Source organism: Drosophila biarmipes, chromosome 3R, assembly GCF_025231255.1.
Source record: "Drosophila biarmipes strain raj3 chromosome 3R, RU_DBia_V1.1, whole genome shotgun sequence".
NCBI lineage: Eukaryota > Metazoa > Arthropoda > Insecta > Diptera > Drosophilidae > Drosophila > Drosophila biarmipes.
Window position 1 is genome coordinate 31,735,407 of NC_066616.1, and position 20,548 is coordinate 31,755,954.

At 48.3% G+C, this 20,548-nt stretch overlaps 4 protein-coding genes across 4 annotated transcripts; 2 read left to right on the forward strand and 2 right to left on the reverse strand.

Annotated features, from left to right (window-relative positions):
• Positions 1–57: 57 nt before the first annotated feature.
• Positions 58–3,044, reverse strand: LOC108025442 (RING finger protein 37). The gene is made up of 2 exons (XM_017095939.3): positions 2,021–3,044; positions 58–1,543 (listed from the first exon to the last, which is right to left on the reverse strand). The coding sequence occupies exons 1-2, from the start codon at positions 2,723–2,725 to the stop codon at positions 782–784; spliced, it is 1,467 nt and encodes a 488-aa protein (XP_016951428.1). The 5' UTR covers positions 2,726–3,044; the 3' UTR covers positions 58–781.
• Positions 3,045–3,722: 678 nt separating this feature from the next.
• On the forward strand, positions 3,723–6,464 carry LOC108025058 (sphingomyelin phosphodiesterase). Its single transcript, XM_017095314.1, has 4 exons — positions 3,723–4,768; positions 5,010–5,730; positions 5,976–6,125; positions 6,187–6,464. Exons 1-4 carry the CDS (start codon positions 3,732–3,734, stop codon positions 6,346–6,348), a joined length of 2,070 nt encoding a protein of 689 aa, XP_016950803.1. The 5' UTR covers positions 3,723–3,731; the 3' UTR covers positions 6,349–6,464.
• A 978-nt stretch (positions 6,465–7,442) lies between these two features.
• On the forward strand, positions 7,443–10,869 carry LOC108025486 (sphingomyelin phosphodiesterase). Its single transcript, XM_017096000.3, has 4 exons — positions 7,443–7,569; positions 7,913–8,804; positions 9,697–10,564; positions 10,628–10,869. Exons 1-4 carry the CDS (start codon positions 7,443–7,445, stop codon positions 10,739–10,741), a joined length of 2,001 nt encoding a protein of 666 aa, XP_016951489.1. The 3' UTR covers positions 10,742–10,869.
• Positions 10,861–20,187, reverse strand: LOC108025487 (corticotropin-releasing factor-binding protein). Its single transcript, XM_017096001.3, has 7 exons — positions 19,781–20,187; positions 14,374–14,449; positions 12,139–12,443; positions 11,965–12,071; positions 11,784–11,902; positions 11,394–11,557; positions 10,861–11,331 (listed from the first exon to the last, which is right to left on the reverse strand). Exons 1-7 carry the CDS (start codon positions 19,829–19,831, stop codon positions 11,089–11,091), a joined length of 1,065 nt encoding a protein of 354 aa, XP_016951490.1. The 5' UTR covers positions 19,832–20,187; the 3' UTR covers positions 10,861–11,088.
• Between the last annotated feature and the right edge of the window lie 361 nt (positions 20,188–20,548).

The following is a 20,548-nucleotide window of genomic DNA, read 5'->3' on the forward strand; positions in this document are numbered from 1 at the left end:
CATAGAAAGAAATATTTCAATAATAATTGTTAAACTCCCAAAACATAAAAAAACGAGCATTTTTGTAATCCTTTTATTGAGAGCGAAGTAATGAAGTAAACGTACACACTAAAATGTACCAAAATGTAACTACAATTTTGTGATACAAAGTAAACGACGCACAATAAAAATAAATATGTATTGAGTTTTAATGCTAACGAAAACTGATAGTCTTAAACACTAATTGAAATCTAAACTCTTTATAGACAATTTGAACTTGTTGAAAATGAATAGCGTAACGTTTAAACAAATCTTTAATACAATTCATCAAACTGCCGAAAATAGCGCTGTCGCTCTCCCGATTACTCAATCGACTTTAGTTTATTGTACTTTATTCTAGGTATAGTTGGTATGAATATATAAACTCGCGCTGAACGATCCTGATCCTGTCTTTTGGGGACTGTATATAAAGGTCTACAAAAACTAGGCGCGCACTCTCTATTGCTAATCGGTAATCCGTAATCTGTAATCTGTAATCTTTACTCCGTAATATGTAATCTGCTCTATGACTAAACGTGACCTGATACTGATACATACTGCCGACGAATCGGTGAAGACTCGCGCGTGTACACATTTGGCTTCTCTGCGAAATCGCGATTCTGCAACCAGAACCGAACCAGACCGACTCTGATATGACTATAAACTAACGTAGACGAGGCCTAGGGGCTAAAGCGATTGACTGGCTTACAAACTGAACCGAACGGGGAGAACCAAACTTGATGCCACGGTCGACGGGGAAGCTCTAAGGATCCAGCTTGTGGTAGCGCTCCACGTCGGCGCCGCGGAAGAACACCTTGCACACGCACTGCTGGTCGCGCGAGAGCAGCACCAGGCACTCCCGGCAGACCAGGTGGCGGCACGTGCGGATCTCGTAGCCGAACTGGGCGCTCCGGCAGTTTATGCAGCTGGCGGGAGGAGCCCCTGATCCGGATCCGCAGCCGGCGCTGGCGTTCGAGGCCAGCTGGCTGAAGCGCGTGACCTTCTGCAGCGCCTGCTGAATGGCCTGGTCGATGGAGGTGGAGGCCGAGGTCACGGTGGCACAGGCGCTGCTGCCGTGGTGGCTGTGCCTGGCCCTCTTGGCCGCTGGCGGCGAGTGCGGGGATCCCGCGAAGGAAGTCGCCGACGAGGAGGTGGCCGTGGCGGTGGCCCTGCTCTTCCGCTGCTGCTGCTTGTAGGCGTTGCTCAGCGCCGAATAGGTTCCGGCAGCCGGGCTGATCTGTCCCGGCTGGCAGGTGCTGCTGGCGAACTGCGAGGCGTGGCGGCGACGCAGGCGAGAGGTGCCCAGGCTGCGCGGCACCGCCTTGAAGTGCTCCGAGTGCTCCATGAGGAACTTCTCGATGCGCGCCTTCAGGGCCAGGTTGAGGATCGCCTTGCGCTGCGCATTGTACTCCAGGCCTGTGAAGGGATCCGAGGGCTGGCGGCCCCACTTGGCCTCCTCCTCGGCGTGCTTGTCGATGGTGGACTGGTCCACCACTTTGCCAGAGGGCAGCACGGTGGGGAAGATCTGCAGAGAGGGGTGAGCAATTAAAGAAAGGTAAGTAGGATCAGGAAACCTATAATCTAATCAATAAATTTTTCGAGTTCTCTGAGAAATCAGTGAACTTCTCTTTATCAAACCTTAAGGTGAATAATCTTGCTTAATGATTCGAGAACTGATATTTCTTGGTTGAATGACTGACGATTTCGTCGCTTCCTTGTTGCTAGATAGTGATATGATTTCAACATTGGTAGCTATGATTCAGAAACGTTTTTAAAATCCACCAGGCAATGTTTTCTGCTGTACATATGTGTGTGCACATGACCAGATTGAATTGACCTTGCAGTGCATTTCTTGCGGAAGTGGAACCGACAAAATGGCCGCCGCTGATTCATGGCTATGTACTCAGCTGAGGCAGTGCAGATGGGCACTCAGAGTGAGAGATAGGGCGGAAAATAGTAGCTACCTGCCTGCAGGGTGTGCAGGACACAAAGGACTCCTTACCATTAGCTCCCAGGTGATGGAGTCGAGGAACTCCTCGGGAATGGAGAGTGTGGACTGCTCCCGCAGCTCGGGAACGTGTCGCGGCGGTGACCTCTGGCCCGTGGGCGTCTGGGCTGCGTCCCGCTGGCCGTAGGGGTCGCTTATCTCGCTCCAAATAGTCTTGACAAGCTCCCGGTCGGCCTTGTCTAGGGAGCGGGCGGGCAGTCCCCACATCTGGACCTTGCGCAGCACCGGAGGGCAGCGTTCCGTGGCCCGGATGACCACCTTTACGCTGTTCGTGCTGGCCAGGATCTTGTGGGCGGACTTGAAGAAGAACACCTTCTCGCTCTGCTCCGAGTTGGAGCTGCTGCGCGAGTTGTAGTCGCTCTGGTAGCAGAAGGTCACCGAGTCCACGCCACGGCCCAGGTCGCGCACGAAGGCCACCCGCTCCCAGATGCCATCGTGTCGTCCGTGCAGCTCGAAGGCGGTGGACCTGAGCGCCCCACATGCGGGCCACAGCTTGATGACCTTCATGTCCACCGCCTTGGGGAAGTCGAAGACGATCTCGATGGGCGGCTTGCAGACGGCGAAGCACATGAACCCGCGCTCCAGCTGCTCGATGTCGTCCGCCACCAGGTTGGCCGCGGTGTAGCCGTCCTCGCACACGGCATCGCTCTCCACGGAGGGCTTCAGCTTGGGGTTGAGGAAGTTGATCAGGCTGCTCATCCTGGCTGCTCGCTGGCGCTTATGCGTCGCTCTGTCGGCTGTCTCTCCGCCGTGCCCCACCTGCTCTTTATTCGCACAGAAAATGGCGTCACTTCGGCAGTCGTCGAGGTCTTTTGTTGCGGCCCCGCTGCCAATCCTGCCTGCTAATCCGCCTGCTGGTCCCCGCGAGGGTCGCTCCTGTTCTCAGCCGATCCCGAACACTCACAGGCTGTCCCGGACTCCGGCTGGCATCGCACAACGCTTGAAATGTCAATTATCGCCCCCTGCTCTTCGAATATTTATAATATTGCAGCGACAAATTGAACCAGGGGCGGACGACTTATCGATAACTTCTGAACAAAAATAAATATCGGGATACTTCTTTGCCAGATTTATCGATAACGCAAGCCTAAGGGCACCTGAGACACAAACCACGGGTCGAGTCTTGGCCTGAAGTCTCCAATTCTGGAGAGTCCTACCCAGGACACGACCCTACTATCGATATCTAGCCAAGGCGCAATCCCTGCTCTTATCGATATATATATAAAAAAAGAAATAGCCCGCGGAAATTTAAAAACTTATTAACTATTAAGTAAATATATAATATATATAATAAAAAATGATATTAACTTCGATATGCATCTCTAGTTGATAAAATTGGTAAGCTTATACCAAAGGATCATATAAAATCAAGTATATTAAAGGAAAAATGTTTTCAGTGGTCAGAGGATTTCCTATCAAAGGTTTATTACTACGCCAATTACCAAACGGTAGTGAATCGCCGAAATAGCCACTTTTACGATGTGTTGTTTAGAAATACGCAATCTGCCCCACCGGAGGCCGATTATGGCCACTTCATGAGCCGAATATAAAAATATTCGAAAGCTCCACGATTGTAGATTAGGCTAATCTGCGGCTAAATGGACTTTCCGGCTCTTGTCAATGGCTTGGCCAGCTGGTGCAGAGATAACCGAAGGCTATAAGTGGCCTCACCGCCGGCAGTTATGCTCCAGTTGCTCTGCGAACCATGAGGGGAATCGGAATCCTGTTGGCGGTTGCTGTGACCTGCGGTTTCCTGGCGGTTTCCGCCGTAAACCTGCCCGGAGTGCCCGTGGACTTCGACGTGGACGACCACATCCTGTCCGCCATTGCGGACGACATATCCGAGCGCCTGGCCAAGGAGTACGTGACCTACTTGAAGACCGGCGTGGAGACGCCCGAGTTCCTGAAGCTCACCAACCAGCTGGCCAAGTCGCACAGCCAGAAGGACATATTCACCAGGAACATGCCCGACCTGGAGCCCAGGGACAGCTTCTTCGTGTGCGTGGCCTGCCGGTCGGTGATGCGGGTCTTCATCCGCACCATTCGCGACGAGGATGGCGAGCTGCACGGCGAGGACAGCTCCGTGCTGATGAAGAACTTTGCCATGGATGTGTGCCGCCGGCTGAACCTGCAAACCGAGGAGGTCTGCGAGGGTCTGATCGACTCCAACCTGCCCACCTTGGAGTACATTATGCGAAACTCCGAGAGCGACTCCCAGAGCTTCTGCTCCCTGTTCATGGAGTACAGCTTCTGCAACACAGGCTCCAACGAGGCCTACAACTGGACTCTGTCCGTGGACAAGACTGGAGAGCCCCTGAGCGGCCCCAAGTCCGATACGCCCAGCTACAGCGAGTCGGACATCAGGATCTGCCAGTTCACCGACATCCACCACGATCCCTTGTACACGCCCGGCAGTCTGGCCACCTGCGCCGAGCCCATGTGCTGCCAGAGGAACAAGGAGACCACCGAGGGAACCAGCGAGGCGGCTGGCTACTGGGGTGACTACAGGGACTGCGATCTGCCCTGGCAGGCCTTCGAGTCCGCGTTGGACAACGCTGTGGTCAACACCAAGTGCGACTATGTCTACCAGACTGGCGACATCGTGGACCACATGGTGTGGGCCACCTCCGTGGAGAAGAACACCATGGTCCTGACCAAGGTCAGCGAGCGCATCAACCAGGCCTTCGGCGATGTTCCCGTCTACCCCTGCATCGGCAACCACGAGCCCCATCCCCTGAACCTGTAAGTATTCCATTAATAAGTAGGACAAAATACAATAACTTGGGACTATAAATTTAATAAGATCCTAAAGCTCACGATCTATATATAACATGAATAGTTAATCCTAATCGTAGATTAGGGCGAAATTATAAGTGTGCCATTAACCCTTATCTCCGACTTCCTCCTGCATATCACCCAATAATTTATAATGTTTTTCGGCACTTTACTATAAATTCTAATCTGTCCCAACTCCAAATTCCAGCTTCAGTCCCGAGGGCGTGCCGGATGAGATCAGCACCAAGTGGCTGTACGAGCACCTGTACAACGACTGGTCCAGGTGGCTGCCCGCGGAGACCAAGGAAACGATCCTCAAGGGAGGCTACTACACAGTGGTGCCCAAGAAGGGATTCCGCATCATCGCCCTGAACAGCAACGACTGCTACACGGACAACTTCTGGCTGTACCACAGCGGAACCGACAAGATTCCGCAGCTCCAGTGGTTCCACGACACCCTCTTGGAGGCCGAGAAAGCTGGGGAGTACGTCCACGTGCTCACCCACATCCCGTCGGGCGATGGCACCTGTTGGTCCGTGTGGGCCCGGGAGCTCAACCGCTGCATCACCCGCTTCAGCTCCACTATTAGCGGCATTTTCACAGGACACTCGCACAAGGACGAGCTCTTCGTCTACTACTCGGAGGACGAGGGCCACGCCACTGCGGTGGCCTGGAATGGCGGCGCCGTTACCACCTACTCGAACAAGAACCCCAACTACAGGGAGTACGCCGTGAGCCCCACCACCTACGAGGTGACCAACCACTGGACCTGGATCTACAACCTGACCGAGGCCAACCTGACCCCGGACGAGCAGCCCAAGTGGTTCCTGGAGTACGAGTTCATCAAGGAGTTCACCGAGGACACGAGTCCCGCCGGAATCGACAAGCTGCTCGACCAGTTCGCCGAGAATCCAGCCCTGTTGAGGAAGGTGAGTTGAGGTCCTCTCTTGAAAGTAGGTCTTTAGGATCTGTTGGGTAATATTATATTTATCAATTGGAGAATTATTATTACATATATTTAATAATTTATATATAAAATATATTTAATAATATAGCTTGGTATATAACTTTCACGTTCATAAAGCTCTCCTTGTTCTGATAAGATAAACAGGCATGCCAAGTTTAAGTGGCTATCACGCTTTCTCCTACCCTATAACACCCCTTTATCTTTCAGTACTGGCGCTACCGCGTGACCTCTGCTGATCCCCAGGTGAATGCAGGTTGTGATCGCACCTGCCTGGCTGGATCTCTTTGCCGCGCCGCTGTGACCATCAATTCCCAGCGAGGACGCTGCGAGGAACTGCGGGAAAAGCTGTTTGCCTCTGTGAGTTACCATCCTTAAATTTAGTTATATATAAAACTAAAACATGAACCTCATCATTCAGCTGGACAACGAGGAGAACTCCTCACCCGGAGGCGAGGCCACCACTCCTGGACCCGGCACCACTCCAGGCGACGACAACGGCGGCGGTGGGTCCTCCACCCTGGGGCTGCTCAGCATCAGCTCCCTGCTGGCCGTAGTCCTCTCCATCCGCCTTACCCTCTAGCTATCTAGTAATCCTCTCCTGTACCCCTAATCTAAGTTATATAATGAGAATGGATTCCATTCTAAAAGAGTCCACTCTCGAGTGGCAAATAGAAGTATGCGCTTATCCCTACCGAAGCTAATCTCCTGGTGATTTCTGTTGGGCACTGGGACTTTGTTTTCGCGCCGATCGCCTTATCGACTAATGGCGATTAGCGCAAATTAGCCACTTGAACCGTGCTGGCCATAAAGCACCAGTTGGCTACAGGTTTATGGCCGGGCTATTTCGGCTGGTTTTGAACTCACACCTGGGTGTAAGCACGTGCAAGAGAGCCTTATTTTGGAAGTGATTTACGACGGATCGATTAGGCCAAAAATCGTGATCAAAGTTGAGGATCATGCCGTAATCTGAATCACGCCATTAAAGAGCAATTGGCCAAAGGTTTATGGCCAGGGCAACAGATGTTTTCCAGTCACTCATAAGTGTAAGCACGTGCAAGACCGTTTTTTGGTAATGATTTACGACCGATCGTTGAGGTAAAGAAACGTGATCGAAAGTTGGGGATCACTCCACAATCTGATTTACTCAATGTTGGCGACATTAAAAAGTGTAGGAGAAAACTGACCATAAATTGGCTAGACTTTTTTAATATGGTGTTTGAGCCGACCTTGAGACGACTAAAAACACCGTGTTGGAAAATAAAACAGGTCACCATGAATCATAAAAATTGCTTTAAAGTAGCTAGCTAACAAAGTAAAAGAGAAACAATTCTATAAACTCTTATTCCTTAGTGATTAAATGTTTTCTTGGAAATAAAGAAAATGTATTTATATTATATTAGGATTCTTTTCAGATAATCAGTACTCATTGCAGAACACGTTTTCTCTTGCTAAGTAGTGTAGCTGGAATCTAGTTGCCGTTTTATAGGGACCCCAATAAAAGCTGCCCTTTACCGATTAGCACAGAAATCTGTCCCCGAACTCCAATTAGTATGGGCTGACGAACGCCTCCATTTGGAATGGGCGATATCGCTGCATCTGATAAGCGGATAAGCTGATAGGGGCTACATTAGGCTATAAGTAGGGGCTCGGTCCAATCCTTTGACCAGTTTCGCCATGAAGTCGATCTGGAGCACAGCTGTTTTGGGGATCGCCTTCCTCCTCGTCGGTTGCGGGGCCTTCAGCCTGCCGAACGCTCCCGACAACCTGACCAAGGAACAGCGTTCCGCGGCTACCGTCTCAGGTGGGTCAATTAACTCTTATAGATTCTTAAAAAAAAACTTCCTACTACAAAAGAACTAATAAAATTGATTATAAATAATTGTATTATAAAATAATACATATTTTCTTGAATCTGAATTTTTTACAAAAGTAAGTACATTAAAATATTAAATTTAAGTAGTCAGATATGGAATCGAACATATATTGTTATATTTAAATTGTATTATATTTTGAACGAATTTATATGCCTATCAATGGTGTGGATCAGTTAGTATGCCAGTCAAATTGCTTGGAGTTTTCCAAAAGATAATTCCCAGTCGACAGCTTCGAGTGCCTTTCTGACATCCGTGATTGGACTTTTGCAGCCAGCATTGCGGAAGAGATAAGCCGTGAGTACCTGAAGTACCACCGGACGGGAATCGAAACGACGAGGCTCCAGCAGCTGGGACAGGATCTGCGGAACAGCCACAGCAAGAAGGCCATCTTCACGGAGTCCATGGCCGATCTGAGCTCCACGGACCAGTTCTTCGTCTGCACCCTGTGCAGGTCCACCGTGAATGTGTTTGCCCGAACCTTCACCCAGGGAGAGCTGAGTGGCCCGGAGCGGGATGACGAGGCCAAGAGGCTGCTGCTGGGACTCTGTGACTACTTTGCGGTCAGCACCCAAGAGGTGTGCTCTGGAATGTTCGATCTCAACTGGCCCATTTTTGACTTCATCCTGAACGAAACGGTGGCCAGCTCGCAGTCCTTCTGCAGCATGCTGCCCATCGACATTTGCCAGGTGAAGCAGGATGAGTACAATCTCACCCTGAGCATCCGGGGTGACTCGCCCACCGAGTCGAACTCGAATTTGCCCGCCAAGAGCTCCGAGGATATCCTGGTGCTCCACCTGACCGACATCCACTACGATCCCGAGTACGCCGAGGGCAGCAATGCAGTGTGCGACGAGCCCATGTGCTGCAGGAACTCCCTAGCCGCAGGCTCCGATTCCTCGGCAGCAGCCGGCTTCTGGTCCGACTACCGCGACTGCGACTGCCCCAAGCGCCTCATTCTGAGTGCCTTCGACCACATCCGGGAGAACCACAAGATCCAGTGGATCTACCACACCGGGGACGTGCCGCCCCACAACGTGTGGTCCACCACCAAGCAGGGAAACCTGGACATGCTGAGCGAAATCGACGACCTGCTGGCCGAGTACTTCCCCACCACGCCCATCTATCCCTGCCTCGGAAACCACGAGCCCCACCCGGCGAACGTGTGAGTACCCGTACTTTGCAGACCCCCAATACCATTAAGTTAATGACCCAGATGGGAAGTTCAAAGGAACGCGTCCGAAATTGGCTCAAATTGGGGCAAACCGTGGGCTTCGGGTAATTCTCGGTTATTTCGCCTCGAGAGGTACTCTATTTGCGACCCCAAAAACCTAGGACCCATTGCGGTCATACACAACTACTTTTCTGCTCAAATATTCAATTGTACTGCCGCCCTCTCAATTGATATATGAGGACTTCTGTATTTTCCACCAAGATAAAGTTCATTGTATTCTTTTCCCTCAGCAGAGTTCCCTGTTATAAAGTTCGATATTACCCCCACAGTATTGCCACTTTGAATAAAGGAACTACGAATTGCCGAAACTAATCTTAATGTGTGCCCCAAAAATAGATCTCGTAAAATGCTAAATTAACTTTCTTTGAAAACTTCTGTATTTTCCGTCAAGATAAAGTTTATTGTAAGAATTTCCCACCATAACTCCCCCATTGAAGCCCCATAAAGGTGATATGGTAGCCCGTAGTAAATATTTACCACTGCTAATTGGTACAATTTTGAATGGAGGTAATACCACCTGCCGAAACTAATCTACTGAACCTAAGCTGATCGGTTTTTAAGCGATTGGTGGGCACTAATGATTTTATAGTTCTTGGCACTTAGTGACATAATAATACTAGCAATGCATTTGCGTTTTAATCAAAGAGTTTCATTTTAATGCAACTAAATTTAGAAACAATATTTACTCTTGCCATTTCAAAACAAATTGGGATATACATGAGAAGAAATGTTAGATTTTTATTTTATTTTTTTTCTATTATTATCTTATTCTTAAAAAAATGTATTTTATTTAATTGATTGGCAATTATTTAATAACTTGTAGTTTCGGCAACGACGAGGTGCCTGAGCAGCTGAAAGTGGACTGGCTGTATGAGCACGTTTGGAGCCTGTGGTCCAAGTGGCTGCCCGCCGAGGCTAAGGACACTGTCCTGCGGGGAGGATACTACACCGTCTCCCCAAGCCAAGGACACCGGATTGTGGCGCTGAACAGCATGGACTGCTACCTGTACAACTGGTGGTTGTTCTACAACGCCACCTTGATCCAGGAGCAGCTGCAGTGGTTCCATGACACCCTACTGGCGGCCGAGCAGGCGGGCGAGTCGGTCCACATCCTCACCCACATTCCCGCTGGCGACGGCGACTGCTGGAGCAGCTGGGCCCAGGAGTACAACAGGGTTCTCACGCGATTCAACGCCATCATCACTGGAGTGTTCAGCGGCCACACCCACAAGGACGAGATGAACCTGCACTACTCCGAGGAGGGCTACGCCACGGTGGTCAACTGGAATGGGGGCAGTCTGACCTCCTACTCGAACAAGAACCCCAACTACCGGCTGTACGAGCTGAGCGCGGGAAACTGGCGGGTGCTGGATCACCACACCTTCACCTTCAACCTGACCGAGGCTAATCTGAGCCCCAGCGAGCAGCCCAAGTGGAGTTTGGAGTACCAGTTCACCAAGGAGTACACCGAGGACACCAGTCCCGCGGGAATCGATCGCCTGCTGCAGGAAATGGCTGAGAGGCCCGCTCTGCTGAGGAAGTTCTGGCGCCACAAGTTCACCAACTCGGATCCCAAGTTGGCGGAGGGCTGCGATGACGCTTGCCTCGGCAAGACAATCTGCAGGCTGGCTACCAGTAACTACCAGGAGCGCACCCGCTGCAAGGAGCTGCAGGCCATCCTGGCGGAGAGTGTGAGTATCTTATGGCTGTCCCTCTGAATCCCACCTTTGACATGTGATTTTCCATAACCCTAGTTGGAGAACGAGACAGACACCGATGACAATGGCGGTGGAGGAGCTCCTGGCCTGACTGCCCTCAGTTTGGGTTCTCTGCTGGCGCTCCTAGCTGCATCCAGAGTTCTTGGCTGAGACTTATCAATGCCACTCTCCTATTCTTAGACCACATTATCATAAGCCATAGCCGCGCCCATAAAGGGGCCGTAAAACTACTAAAGAAAGACCCGAAGCCAATAAAAACACACTTTTCTTATAGTCAACACTCAGAATGTTCGATATACATATATATATTACCTAAGATGCCTCTCGGGTAGCGAATACTTTGCGAATTAGCTGGATTAAGTTAAGAGTTAAGTTTAAGCACTACGATGGAGCTCCGGGGAGGTGTTGTCCGCTGATCAGGATACTGTTTCCACTTTCTTTTTTTACAAACATGTACATTTTTGTTTCGGACAGGGGGTCCTAGCTCGCCCTCCAGTTTAGAGCGCACAGATGAGCGTGGCGATGTCCATGTCCTGCACGTCGGCCTTCCGCAGCACGATGGCCGCCTGGTTCTGGAAGCGGCCGGAGGACACCAACCTCACGGTGCTCACCCCGCAGAAGAGGGCCTGCTCGGGACCCAACTCGCTGGAGGCTCCGCACACGGCACTGGCCTGCTCCATTCCGATGGGGTCCAGTCCCGAGGATCCTCCGATCTCTAACCGGTCACTGGGCAATTGACACTGGGTTGGGGGAGGGGATATATATATTGATGGGGGGTGGAATACTTGGGGATCATATTTACATCATAGTTGGCCTTGGCCTGGGCCCTCACGCTCTTGCCGCCTATGCGCAAGCTGGCCAGGGAAACCACTGCCGGAAAGAGCGCCGAGATGGTGCAGTTGCGAGCCTGGCCGAAGTTGGTCATCTTGTACATGGCAGCCGTGTCCTGGACCAACACATTGCAGGCTAAAAAAATATAAAACGAAAAATGTTTTTGAAAAAAAAAATGATAAAGTTATTTTTATGTTTCAAAATCATCGTTTTAAAGTCACTTTGATCAGAGTTGCCTTAAAGTATGCAACAATATATTTTGTCTTCGAATGTCATTCAGACAAATAAAGTGGGTTTGCACATTGCATACTTTTTGGCTGCAATTATAGTTTTATTTATTATCTAAAAGTAAGTTACTTACGTTGCGTGATCTTGTGGAACCTCACGTTGGCCACAAAGGAGCCTCGAACGGGGATGCGGTACTGGAGCAAAGCGGCGTTCTGACTCGAACGGAAGAACTTCTTGTTACTAACTCGCGGCCTGGAGATTTATCAGGGATTAGGAACTGACATAGTACAAACACAACCCAATTTAGCACCCACCACTGCCTGTAGTTGTTGCAGAACTCGTAAACACGCTCCTCCAGCGGTCGGTGGTGATCCTTAATCCCCGGGAAGTACTCGCCGTTCAGCTCCCAGCCGTCAACAAACTATTGTAGTCCCGCAGGAAAATGGGTCACACTTGGGCATAATTTAGTGACACTTTGGAGCACTTACCGCCATTAGGGCTCCTGTCTCGCAGTTCGCGTCGTAGTGCTTCATTGTAATCTCCACAATCGTGTCTGGCTCCCCAATCACATAAAGCCCACAGACCTCGGGCTGCAGTTCCGGGACATCTGCTCCGGCCGCTGTTCCTGCTCCTCCGCCTCCTCTGGCTCCATCCCCCGGAACCACGCCCACTCCGCCTGCTGCTCCAGCCGCCTCCAGTTCGAGTAGAGCGGCCTCCCTGTTCAGGGCCGAACTCAGGGGGTTGAGCTTCTTGAAGATGTAGTCACCTGCCTCGGAGGCCACATGCATGCAATCTGGGAAGGGGCGAAAGCACGGGGGTGGGATTTAATGGCACTACACTGGGGGAAACAGTTGGGAAGGGAAGTTCTTGGGGGAAATTCCATTCCTAAGTACTAGGCTGTTCAAGCCGAAAAATGTGTCGTATTTGTACCAATTTATACCCATTTCTCAGTCTAATCTTAATGTAAAATATTATATTTATTTTTAGGAGTTTAATATTTCAATATTTTTTCTGGTGCACCGAATGCACTCGATGCCCTGCAGCAATAGAGTAATGGCAGCTTCCAACCCGAACCCGCAAAACCGAATCCGAAACCAATTTGTCTTGGCAAATTTCCACGAGATCCCGGCGAAGTCCAGGGATTAGGGGAGGGCAATTGAAATCCCCTTTGATTGTTTCCAGCTTGGCTCCTGGGCAACAATTAATTTATCATGCGCATCCACTTAATGCCGGCCATCGTTGGCTGATTTATGGCCGGCATTATTAGCCGGGTGGCCCACTCTCACCCGTGTGCGATGTGTAGGACGATATTTGGGCTGCTTTTTATGACCCCTCGCTCTCGGGGATCTCCGCACTGCCCGAAACCAGGCCGAAAACAATTAAACTACTATTTGACTTATTTTTTGGCCCACTCTTGACATGCAAGTCACATACTCGGAGTGTGCTCATGTGGGCTTTGTGGCTTGCAGGCGTACGTGAATCCCTTGCTGGGGAATAGGGTCCTGGGGAAGGTTGGGAAAACCGGGTGAACCGGGACCAACTCCTGCCACTTGGCGCCAATTTGTTTACGACACTCGCTAATTGCTTTCCAGTGGCGGCTTTTTGGGCTTTTTTACACTTCTGTTTATTGTCACAGCCAATTAACGCGGCTCTATTCATAATTGATCAGGCATTACGGCTTAATAATCATAACCAGAGTGGCTGGTAGTTTATGGGCAATCATTAAATATTCATTTATTTAATTCGGCTCGTAAAGAGTAGGTAAAAGCTTTTTATGTACATAAACACAATTTATTTTTACTCCTTAACTTTGATTTATCCTTTAACGCAAAATAGGTTCTAAGCCTTCGTTATTTTTCCTTAAAGAGCTCTTCAATCCCTCCTATCTAACTTTTTTTTACAATTGCAACCTTTTCCATAACTGCAAAATATTGATGCGACCTCTTTGTTTATCCCTCGGATTAGAGTGGTTTTCCATTTGTCCCCTCAAATGGTACTTCTATTTCTGGAGGTGACGTCACTGAGCTGGCCCACCCTCTGTGGAAAACTCCCTGCCCTCCCCCTGACTATAAAAGCAATTATAAATCGGCACAGCCACAGATTTGTTGGTGTTTCCACCTGATTCCGAGACTGTGAGACTGATGCAAGTTTACATTTCCTCTGACCTGGGACATGCGGTTGCTTTGACGATGGCTTTCCCCTGGGAGAAGGGGAAATGGCAGGAAAATCTGGGCGGAGGGATTAAGTCAATTGAAGTTGGCACGAGCTGCTGGCAAATCCATTGAAATTTATTAAGTTTTCTTTCGCAGGAATCACAATATTCCGGCTCTTGGCCGTCGAGTGACCACAAGTTTGTAATGCCCATCCAGCATTTCCATTTGGACAGTTTGGGTCGCTTTCGGCAGGTCGGAGGGGGTGCTCGAGTGCACTTTGATTCGAATTTTAATGGGCAATGAATTCGAGCGTTGCCTGGTTGTACAAATTGCGCATACGCCCCGTTTGCCCGGCTGTACGACGGGGGCTATCACAAGAAGCGCTCACAACTTATGCAGAAATCAATTTGAGAGACAAGTAAACAAGGTTTAGAAGGCGCTTTAAACTTGTCGCTGCCGCCAAAGTGCATTTCCCATTTTCCTTTCTCCGCCGAGGGCACTTGGCTGCAAAAGTTTCCCCGGCCCGCTTTTGGTTGGATATGTGTACGAGGAGATGGGATCTTAACTCACCTGAGACCGTGTGCACATTGTGCGGCACCGCGGGGCTGGGGAAGAGCTCAAAGGACCGCTTCACACTGGGCCAGGCCTGAAACACAAATTGCGGATAAAGTGAGGCAGTGCACTGGGGAAAAAGCGTGCTTAATCAGTTAAGTATGTGAACTAAATCTGTTTGGAAAACAGCAAAGAAAACTAAATTTTTTAAGAGAACTTTTGAATTAATAAAATCATTTGGTCTAAGCAAACCCATTTTTTCGGAATCAACTTCTTACCAACATTCATTATTGCTACATTTTATAAAGCTTTAATGCATTTAATAAAATGTAATGTTTTTTATGTACGGAAAGAGCCCCTCATCCCTCCTAAAAACTGCGTCCGATCAGGAGCAGCCAGCCAGTGCTCCTGCTCCTTAGAATCCCTACACAAAAGACAGACATCCAGACGAGGAGGCGGGGGAATTCCGCGATGGGACATGTCCTGGCCCACGATCAGCGGGAGGTCCTCGCCGACTAATGTCCGCCGACTTGTGCAGTTGTATCCGAAGAAAGGAATCACCGCGGGGGGCGGCTAATGCGGCATTAGCGACCAGCCCACAAGTGCAACTGCAGAGGACTCCGAATGGAGGACAAGAGGTCATCCGGACTCAGGACAATAGCCGGTTTTAATTAAACTACCACACACGATTCTCCAATAAACAAGCATCGCGCAGATGACGCTCAGAACGTGCTCGGGATGTATTCGCTTGTATATATAGCTGACCAGGAGGTCAGGGAAATTTTAAGTGTGACAAATCGGGGGCAAAAGTTAAAACTTTTTACCAAGAAAGGCGGAGAAGCCATTTTTGCCCGTTCCTTCATCCTCTTTTTATGATTGATTAGTGGCAACTTTTTTCAGATTTTCCTGTTAATTGAAATCGCACCCAGGCCGCTGGGAAATTGATAAATGGTGACGCATTGGCCGCGGGCCCAAATAATTGAGTTGAGGCCAAGTTTTGGCTTTCGCTATTCGGCTTTCGGGACATTTGTTTGCGCAACACTCGAGCTTTGGCTTTAACGAGTCGTCGGGGCGTTATGGAACTGTCAATTAGTGGCGGTTTGTGCCGCAGCAACTTTAATCCCCAAAGATACCCCTGGAAGCAAGAAGATAAAAACCTAAAATCAAGGATTGCCAGCAGCTGACGTCACAAATCTTTGGCTTCGGCGAGTCTGGATAAACTGTCAACAGGCAGTAAATAAATAATAAACATGATCCCTTTGAAAACACACTTGGCAGCGGCCTCATTTGCATAATCACAATGCTGCCATCGGGTTTGGGGGGCGACCATGGGCGCGAATCACAATCGCTGGCCGCCCTTTGTCAAGCTGAGCGAATCGCAGGATGCGCCAGCTGCTCCTTCAAAAGGTTCCACCGGGACCTGGATTGCTATCCGAAAGTTGCCACGGAGATCCGGGGACGCTGGCCCATTCAAAGTAGCTGAAAACTGAAAACTTTGTGGGCGGCGGGGCGTCGCAGAAAGTAGAAAGGTTCTACGGGCATTGTGACAATCCCTAGAAGAACCCCGGCAAGTTAGCAAACTTTCCCTTTCACCTTCATTGAACTTGCATTCCTGCATTTATTGGCTATTGAATGGCCGGCTTTTATTAGCTCTCCGCTCGAAGTCAAATGCCAATTGCAAAAAAGGGTATTATGCAGATGAAGCCCGCTTTTATTTATATTTTAATTTACAACGGAATTTTCTAATAATAATCCCGGGACAACAACTGTCCTCAATAGGGGAAGAAAGATTACAGTTTGTGAAAGATATTGTGTCATAAAATATTAAAGTCTTTTAAACATGCCTAAAAATACACAAACAAGTGTTTAATTTTGAACCAATTTTACCAAATTCAAATTGGCTTATGTTAATTTCTCAATTCAGCTCCTTCCGTGATTCTTGACTTGCAAACGAATTAAAAATTCTTTCATAATGTTAAAAGCCTGGCCTGAATTCCTAATGAATTGGTTTATATAACGCTGTCATTGCAAAACCGGAATATTCAATTAGTTGTTTTCACTCTGGCCTGTTCTATTTTAAATGTTCATTCAGTTTCTGATTAATGAGCCTGTTGTTCAGCGAGTAAATCAATTCCAGCACTTTTCGGAATTATTCAGGATGATGGAAACGGCGGGGATCAAGCCTCAAGGCCGCCGTGGGCGGAGGAGGGAGACTCCTTTGTTTCCGTCGCTCCAGAAGCCCCGAAAACCCGCTAATTAGCCAAGGATATGCGAAACAGGTCCTCACATGCCAGAAATATTTTTGTGACTTGATTAAAAGTTCGCTTAGCGGATGAAGGCGACACTTCTGGCGGCGGAAGCAGGCACCTGCCGAAATTCGAATCCTTTCTCAGGGGGGCTCAGGTAAATATTGACTTTCGGCATCAGGCGGATGGGGGAGATCCGGTGGTAATCCCTCGGCTAAGGCAAACACTTGCAATTGACTGGGGGAATCTTGGGTGGCGGTTCGGCATGACTAAGTTATGAGACAGCTTCAAAGGAGGTGCAGCTTTAAGAAGCGAATTTTTTGCTGTATTCCCGTCCATGAATAAGTGATATCACTCGCCAGAGTCCAGCGAAGCAACAGGCTGCCATTGGACCATCAAATATTTAGACGTCTTTATGGCCGTCGTAAATTTCACTCAAGGAATCGTCCTGAAAGGATTCGTCTAACTGAGTGATGGTGGCTCAAATATGCGCATAATGCCGGATGTTAAGTCAAATGAATGGCCGCGAACTGAGCAGGGAACGGAAGAAGTTCCCAGGAGAAGCAGCTCCCAGGAGACCCAAGGAGCACTAAGGATCTGCTCCTCCAAAAAAGGTATTTAATTATCACCCCTATCCCTATTTATTTCCAATTTTTTCAGGAGATACTTCATTTGCGTCAGCCACTCACTCGGCGATTAAAAGTTAAGCTCGGCATTTGTCACAGCTCATAGTCATCAAGTGAAAATCCAAGGATTAACTACGAAAGCCGCAAACGAACTCGATTACGCATACGCACTGTTGAACGCACCCACAGAGTCGCCGAGTGTTATTGGCTTTAATCATTCAATTAATTTTGCGCAACCGCAAATGAACTGTTAAATGCAATTTGGCCAACAAGTTATTTTGGTCCCCGCACTTTGACGTCATGTTTTTGGGCTAATATCCAAGCTGCAGTGGCATAAAAAGATGGTGGCACGCGTGTTCCCAGGACGGAAATTAGTTCTCATCCTCGATTGTATCGGGCATATTGCATTCGAGATTTATGCAAGAGTTCTGCCAGAACGGAATTGAATAGACGGCATAAATTTCGCGCAACTGCTGCTACATGATGGGGGAAATTTATGGAAATTAGAGGGATCCCAGAACCATATTTCGGTGACGCCAGCCAGACATCCGAGCATAAGATATGAGGTTAAATTGCCATGTAGGGCAGAATCTATTACAACTCACAAAGCGAAGAGGGCCAGACATTAAAATTAAAAGAAAAATCCTGAACGGATAAAAGTGTCTGGAAGTAGGCAACAACACCTTTCAAAACAGAAACCTATGGTGTTGTTATTTTTAGTGCATACTTTTGGGCACATTTATAAATGATATCAAGACTAGAAATTTTTTACAGTATTTATTTCTTATTCGAGAATGAACATTATGAGCCATTAAAACCCCTACAAAGGCTCCATTTTTCAGTGCATATTTTCCAGATTGGCAGTGAAAAGCGTATGTAAATTAGAGGGAATTAAGCGCTTAATACCACCCAGATTCACCTGATTCCCCCGTTTTTGTGGGTGCTGCAATTAGAGGTCACCTCTGGATGTTAAAGCTTATCTTTCATGTCTTTTCCGCTCCACAACTCGCTTTCCCCCCGAGTTGCACCCGTTGACATTCATGGTTTAATTGTTGTCGCTCTCACATGTTGCCAGAGTGAAAAACGGCGGGGAAATTGAGAGGGAAAACAGGAAAATGCGGACGGAAATGGGACAGCAGGGGTGTGGCTGTCATGTCCCGGCTTAAATGGCTGTAAAGTGCCAAAGCGTCGGTGTCAACATTAAGCGCACATCAAGTGCAGGACTCCCTGGCCATCGAGCAGGAAGTGGGATTTGTGGGGCAGGAAAAGCGCTGCGAAAACGTAGGAAAATCTCGTCGACGTCCAAAGTGAGTGACCACCACCAACACACAAGAAATGAGTCAGTTGCAGTTGCAGTTTCATTGCCTTCGATTCGCTGGGTTTTCCACTCCGGTTTTCCCTGCCTTCGAATGTTTGGCTTAAGCCACCGCCCACGGCTCAGTGGCAGGTGGGAAATTTACATTTATCCTTGGCCATCGAAGTGGATTCCCAACATGCTGGCCTCCTGACTTGGCCCACAATGTTGCCGTTAAGCAAACAGATCGCAGGATCTGCCGGTGATGGATGGCCAAGAAGCCAGGGAATGGAAAATAGAACCCTAATCGTCCAACACCTTCGAATATTTTCATAGCCAAGTGAAATGGCTTCTATCTTTGGCAGGCTGACTTGACAAATGGTACTTATTATTTTAATATTTAAATATATTTTCTGCCATTCCCATTTCATATTCAATGTGGTTGAAGTACCCTCAGTTTTCTCAAAGGTAAGTAATCGAAAAGAAACAATATTACTTTTTATATTTTACCTTGCCAATCATTTCATCCCTTTTTCCCAAAGTAAAAGATGGATTCTATGGGTTATTTTTGGCAGCTGCTATCTTATCTTGGAGGAGCCTCAATCATAATTAGCTGATTTGTTAGCTCGAGTTCTATTTCTGTTTCGGCTGCAGCCAAATGTCACGCGAAACTTTTCCCCGATTGGGCCATTACCAAATCGAATTAAACATTCATTTGCGCCGGGCAGCAAACTTTGACCCGCTGACCCGCTTGGACTTCCATAAATTGATTACCAACTCAGCGGGCAAGGGGAGCCTAATGAAGGTAATCTGTTCTGGCATAAGTCAAAGGCTGAAAAGGCAGCCGAAAGTTTGGCAATAACGCCGACAGCCAGAATCAATCATTCTGGGGCAAAATCTCGGCCGAAAGAAATTAGATCAAGTCATCAGAACAACGGGGAAACAAAAGTTGGCCCAACTTGTTGATCGAATTACAAGGAACTACACGCGTGACTTTGTCACCTAGTCATGCACAGAGAGAAATAGGTTGGATCTGCTTTCTAACACTTTTTGAAATCCACTGCTTTATAAACAATTTCTAAAAGTCACTTAAAGTTAATGGGTTTCATAAATTTGTCTATTGTTTTGCCTAATGAATTGTATTAAAAATTACATGCTGAAATATCAAACAATATATGCTTTTATCCTAAGAATACGAAAAATATGTAAACAGTAAAATTTTAAATAATACCTATTATAATTCTTAAGCCGACACTCACCTGAACGCCCAGCACAATCATGGACAAGTAGAGATACACGACCAACTTCATCGCGACTTCCGATTTTCGAAACCTCGGCGTAAAAGGACAGTACCGGCGGCGAGATTGAGTTTAAGTTTTTCGAGTCTGAGGCGAGTTTTCAATTAGCCCTCAAGTTCCGGAGCGCCTTCTTTTGATCCTTCCGCCGCTGGCCTGACCAGAGATTAGAGCAGGAATCACGCACCCAATAACTTCATTAGAGCGTGGAATTAGCGACGGGGCACGCGATGCTGACAGGGCGCCCTTTGCGTACACTTGATGCGGGCTCGGAACTGCGCCGGGAAACCTTACTTTCTTTATTTTAACGGGGACAAAGAAACCAAGAAACCGCTGCAGGACGAAAACAAGGACGATGCGTCAACGCTGCCGCCCGACGACCGAGTGTTGGTCCTTATCAGCGCCGCCTTTCCTTTTATAGCCAGCCAGCCAGGCGATTTTTTTCGGTTCTCAGTTTTCCCGGCACTTTCCCGGTGGTTTCCCCAAAGGAACTGGTTTTTTATGATATTTTAAGGACTTTTTCTTTCTTCTTTTGCTTATTATTATTATTTTACTTAAAGTTATATTTATATTTTGCCTCGGTTTCCATTGCACTTTTTTGAAATACTTGCCGCTGTTTGGGTTTTCCCCATTTGTAGCTTTCCTGGTGAGTTTTCTTGGGGCATTGCCAGGAAGCAGAGCCAGGAAAAGCTTAGGTGGAAAGCTCTTTCAAAAGGAAACCGGGTTTTATTT

Coding starts and splice junctions, on each gene's coding strand:
- LOC108025487 (XM_017096001.3), bottom strand. CDS start 19,831: ATGAAGTTGGTCGTGTATCTCTACTTGTCCATGATTGTGCTGGGCGTT. Junction 12,072..12,138: donor AGACAGGAGCCCTAATGGCG/GTAAGTGCTCCA, acceptor GGACTACAATAG/TTTGTTGACGGCTGGGAGCT. Junction 11,903..11,964: donor TGCAACAACTACAGGCAGTG/GTGGGTGCTAAA, acceptor ATAAATCTCCAG/GCCGCGAGTTAGTAACAAGA.
- LOC108025442 (XM_017095939.3), bottom strand. CDS start 2,725: ATGAGCAGCCTGATCAACTTCCTCAACCCCAAGCTGAAGCCCTCCGTG. Junction 1,544..2,020: donor CCATCACCTGGGAGCTAATG/GTAAGGAGTCCT, acceptor CCCTCTCTGCAG/ATCTTCCCCACCGTGCTGCC.
- LOC108025486 (XM_017096000.3), top strand. CDS start 7,443: ATGAAGTCGATCTGGAGCACAGCTGTTTTGGGGATCGCCTTCCTCCTC. Junction 7,570..7,912: donor TTCCGCGGCTACCGTCTCAG/GTGGGTCAATTA, acceptor GGACTTTTGCAG/CCAGCATTGCGGAAGAGATA. Junction 10,565..10,627: donor AGGCCATCCTGGCGGAGAGT/GTGAGTATCTTA, acceptor CCATAACCCTAG/TTGGAGAACGAGACAGACAC.
- LOC108025058 (XM_017095314.1), top strand. CDS start 3,732: ATGAGGGGAATCGGAATCCTGTTGGCGGTTGCTGTGACCTGCGGTTTC. Junction 5,731..5,975: donor ATCCAGCCCTGTTGAGGAAG/GTGAGTTGAGGT, acceptor TTTATCTTTCAG/TACTGGCGCTACCGCGTGAC. Junction 6,126..6,186: donor GGGAAAAGCTGTTTGCCTCT/GTGAGTTACCAT, acceptor CTCATCATTCAG/CTGGACAACGAGGAGAACTC.